Below are 4,848 nucleotides of genomic sequence, written 5' to 3'. Positions count from 1 at the left end.
AGCCAAACCACAACAATGAAATCAACAACAACAAAAAAGGGAGATAAGTAAATAATAATAATAAAAATTGTTTTGTGATTTTTTTTATTTCCCTCCTGCAGATGCACAGTAAATATTGGGGTCATTCGAAAAGGAATTTCCTTTGCCTAAGAGATACAGGGTTTCTCCACCCTTGAAGTATACTGTTATGGGATTAACTATAGACTCCCTTTGGTGCTTTTGTGGTGGTACAGTGTCTTAAGGAAAAGAAAGTACTCAAAGCTGGATCATAGCACAGTAGGTAGTGCATTTTGCTGCAGGCATGGGTTTGATTCCCTGCATCACATATGGTTCTTAGCCTAGCAGAAGTGATTTCTGAGCACAGAGCCAAAATAACCCCGGTGTGTTGTTGGCTGTGGCTCACAAACAAACAAACAAACAAGAAAAAAATGAGTACTGAGTGTAATTTGAAATAAGAAATGACTCATCTATTGTATATCATTCACCTATTATCCTCAGACCTGAAGGCCCTAGCTCCACCTCAATGACTGGGTCCACATGACATTACAAGGCCCATGTAGCACCTTTACATCCTTAACCCACAGAACACCTGCTCATTTGGAACACCCATCTCTTCTGTGGCCAAAAGTTAAAGATTTTGGTCTGTTTACTTCATATTTGGAGGGAGAATAAGAATAAGAATATTATCTAACTTTTCAAAACTAGTTGATAACTGTTCCAGTTGTAACTTTTATCTGATCAATCAGTATTTTCCATAAAAACCTGAAGAACACATCAAATAAGTTTTATGAACAGTTATTTAATTTAGCTAACTTGTAATTTGGTGGGGACAATAGGGGACAGGCAATATTCTGCTGTAGTCAGGGATCTAATTGTTGACTACATAGAAGAGTTATATATGACAAAACCTTTAAACCCTGTATCCTCTCTGATTGCAATGTTTTATTTTAAACGAGCTAGTGGTTGTTTCATTCTAGAATTAAATAAATACATGATTACATATTATGTTCCTAACTTTTCCATTTTAATAAAGGAACAACTCTGCAAAAATATAAATTATCCTACTTTTGTATCAACATTTTTCAGTCTTTTTTTTTTGGACCAGAAAAAGAAGGATGAGAAGCCAGGGTACTACTACCACAGGTTGGACATTTACCTTGCACAAGATTGACCCAGGTGCAATCCTCAGTATCCCATATGGTCCACTAAGTACTGCCATGAGTAACACCTGAGCAACTCCAGGAGTGGACCGAAACAAAATTAAAAATAAAAAAAGGAAAATCAAACACATATACACAATACAAACCACCACATGGTTTAAACTAAGGTTTGGAGGGGCCAGAGAAATAACACAGCAGTAAGGCAAATTTGTCTTGCATGTGGTTGACCTGGATTCAATGCTCAGTATCCCATATGATCACCCGAGCCTGCTAGGAGTGATTTCTGAGTGTAGAGCCAGGGGTAACCTTTGAGGGCTGCTGTGAGCACTCCCTCCACAAAAAAAATCAGGTTTAGATATATTAATTAGGTTTCTTGCCTAACTAGTATGCCCCAATCCAATTTTGAACTCTGGGGCCTAATAAAATACCTAAAATAGAAAGCGTAATTTATGTTTATAATGAAAAACTAAAAAAATAGGTCAAATATAACTTGAAAGTATATCTTTCTAAATATTTACCTCTAAACTTTTTAATGCAGTTCTTCTAGAGCTTCCATCTATACAAACTATGCTTCTGTGATTATAAGCTGTTTTCCTATATAATAAGAGTTCCCAGAATAAAAACTGGAACCAAAAAAGGGTACATATTGAAATTTTCTTTCTTTTTTTCCCGGCCCCGAAGTCTGAAATATTTTCAACTACTGGTTGAAAGCACCATTTTAGGACTGAGTATTTTGTATTTTGTTTGCTCTTAGTTTTGAGGTTGGTTTGAATTTTTATTCCTGAAAGATGATAAAAAATAAACAGAACTAAATTGTGTTTGATAATTTAATTTTTAAGAAAATGAAAAAAGGCACATAAAAGCATGCTTCCTCCAGTTCAAAGTTTCAACTTTCATTGATAAAAATTATTAATTAAAACCTGATGACATTGTTTTTAGAACTGGTATTTGAGATAACTTAGCGTAGAAGATGAATTTAAAATAAATTTCAGAACCTGGAACTTTAACTTACCCAGTTTCTAAAGAAAAAAATCCAAAGTGTGATCCATGAAACAAGATCATAGGGCACAGACCCACAAGACTGTAAACTCTAAAATCCTTTCAGAGACCTGAGAGCTGATTTGATGTCATTTTCTATTTTCTGTGAGTTCTAGTGGGACTCATTTACAAGCATCATTATCAACTAGGTTGTCAACCTTTGACCTTCCCTTGATGAAGAGAAGATTGAACAGTTGTTTTCTTGAAAAGGAAATAATGTTAAGGCTTGTCTGGGAAAATATTTTGAGTCTTTACTTTCTAATGACTTATAATTAGAACTTAAAGGAAATTCTTAAAATTTGCAAAAATGTTCAAGAATCCATAAGCAATAAATTTAATTAACACTGTCTTAACGAGGCTGTATTTGAAATACCACTAATGACTATCATTTTCACTAAAGATTTCTCTACAAAATTTAGACCTTTCTATTTTTTATTTATTTATTTTTTTTGGTTCACAGCCAGCCTTGCTCAGGGGTTACTCCTGGCTCTATGATCAGAACTCGCCCATGGCAGGCACGGGGAACCATATGGGATGCGGGGACTCGAACCTCATCCTTCTGCATGTAAGGCAAAGGCTTTACCTCCATGCTATCTCTCAGGCCCCGGACCTTTCTATTTTGTTTTGTTTTGTTTTGTTTTCGGACCTTACCCATTTGATGCTCAGGGGTTACCCCTGGCTAAGCGCTCAGAAATTGCCCCTGGCTTGGGGGGGACCATATGGGACTCCGGGGGATCAAACCACGGTGGCGATCTTTCCTTGGCTAGTGCTTGTAAGGCAGAAACCTTACCTCTAGTGCCACCTCTCCGGCCCCAACATTTGTATTTTTTAAAATAAAATAGCCATATAACTTATGGCTTTATAAAAAAAATAACTGGGGCCAGAGCAATAGCAAAGTGGTAGGGCATTTGCCTTGCAAGCAGCAGATCCAGTACAGACCTGGATCGATCCCCAGAGACCCATATGGTCCACCTAGTCAAGAGCAATTTCTAAGCACATAGCCAGGGGTAATCCCTGAGCATCAGTGGGTGTGCCTCCCCCCCCAAAATTTTTTTTTAAGTTTCCCTTCTCCTCACGTATTTTGGGGGTTATAAGGGTTGTGACTAGAAACTACATCAGATTAGAGGGTCACCCAGACCCCAGTGATTAACACAGGAGCTGTATGGGGTCCTAGCCTGACTTTTGTGCATACTGTAGTCTGCTGTCCAGGAGGTACCTCTGAACCTCTGACCCCATCCCATACTTTTTTTTCCTTCTTTCACTTTATTACCAAATGAAATGCTAGTCAAAAGCTTTATCTGGAAATAAAACATGGCTTAAAAGCATTTACCAAAATATCACTAGAAGCATTTCTAATTAACTCTAAAGTATAATTTACTTTAAAATATGTGAAACATTTAGAAACCATTGTCTTTGCCAGCAAAAGATTTATTGAACAAACTCAGATCTTCTGAACCAGAATCACTAAAATCCAAAGTGGGGTGAGAAGGGCCAGCTAGCATCATCGACTCTAAAGATCAGACTGTCCCAAATACAAGCAGATCTGAGTCCATTTGTCTCGAAGCCAAAGAGCTCAAGCATGCAGGGCTCGCCACTTGTCCAGGGAGCCAGTATTGGGGATGTACTTGACGCCACACCCGTCTGGGACTAGGCGCTTGTTGGCCACTTGCTCTTCAAACTCCTGGGCATTGAACTTGGTAAAACCCCACTTTTTGGAGATGTGGATTTTCTGACGCCCGGGGAACTTGAACTTGGCCCTGCGTAAGGCTTCGATCACATGCTCCTTATTCTGCAGCTTGGTCCGGATGGACATGATGACTTGACCAATGTGAACTCGGGCCACCGTGCCCTGAGGCTTCCCGAAGGCCCCTCTCATGCCTGTCTGGAGACGATCGGCCCCGGCACAGGACAACATCTTGTTGATGCGGATGACGTGGAAGGGATGGAGTCGCACACGGATGTGAAAACCATCTTTGCCACAGCTCTTCACCATGTACTTGTTGGCGCAGATTCGGGCAGCCTCCAGAGCTTCAGAAGAGAGCTGCTCGTATTCATCCGACACCATGTGGCCACACAGCGGAAACTCGTCCACTTTGGCCTTCTTCCGACCCAGGTCAAAGATGCGGATCTTGGCATCGGGAACACCCCGGCAGAAGCGCGATTTCGGATACGGTTTATTCTTACAATAGCGGTAACAGCGAGCAGGGCGGCGACCCATAGCAGCAACGGTCAATCAAGATGCTCAACTAGTCCACGAAGCCTCCGAGGCTTTCCTGCGCCTGCGTGCTGGCCCGTGCCTTATATAGCTGACCCCATCATGCCACGCGAAAACCATAGAGTCCGAGGAAGGAGCAAAGAGCAAAGACGCTCTTTCACGAAGTTTCGACCATAGATGCAAGGATGGGTCTTAACTGGCTTGTAGCAAGGGGTCTGTTAGCACATGCGCAGAACGTAGAACAGGCGTGTCAATGTGTGTGACCACTGGGCTGCTGGGTAAACGATTTTGACTTTTGCAACAAAATGTTCGTTGGTCCTTCTATTGGCGAGTGGTACTGCTTGGGAGTCAGTATGAATTTGGCTAGAAGTATTGCTAACCGATTTTCTTAGAGTTAAAATAAGTTTTGCCCAGTTTGTTGATGTGGTTTTCACC

The 4,848-nt window shown here is 40.7% G+C and overlaps 1 protein-coding gene across 2 annotated transcripts; it reads right to left on the bottom strand.

The window, feature by feature from the left end:
* Positions 1-3,771: 3,771 nt before the first annotated feature.
* RPL10L (ribosomal protein L10 like) lies at positions 3,772-4,416 on the bottom strand. 2 transcript variants are annotated; one of them, XM_049768238.1, is made up of 2 exons: positions 4,308-4,416; positions 3,772-4,226 (listed from the first exon to the last, which is right to left on the bottom strand). In XM_049768238.1, the coding sequence occupies exons 1-2, from the start codon at positions 4,414-4,416 to the stop codon at positions 3,772-3,774; spliced, it is 564 nt and encodes a 187-aa protein (XP_049624195.1). The 2 variants fall into 2 exon arrangements, with proteins under 2 accessions (XP_049624195.1, XP_049624194.1); XM_049768237.1 differs by having other exon boundaries at positions 3,772-4,416.
* Positions 4,417-4,848: the final 432 nt, after the last annotated feature.

This window comes from Suncus etruscus, chromosome 2 (genome assembly GCF_024139225.1).
Source record: "Suncus etruscus isolate mSunEtr1 chromosome 2, mSunEtr1.pri.cur, whole genome shotgun sequence".
Classification (NCBI taxonomy): domain Eukaryota; kingdom Metazoa; phylum Chordata; class Mammalia; order Eulipotyphla; family Soricidae; genus Suncus; species Suncus etruscus.
Note: the sequence above shows the minus strand (reverse complement) of the source record. Positions and strands in the feature narration are given on the sequence as shown.

Excerpts from the sequence above, each read along its gene's own strand:
- RPL10L (XM_049768237.1), bottom strand. The coding sequence starts at position 4,416 with ATGGGTCGCCGCCCTGCTCGCTGTTACCGCTATTGTAAGAATAAACCG.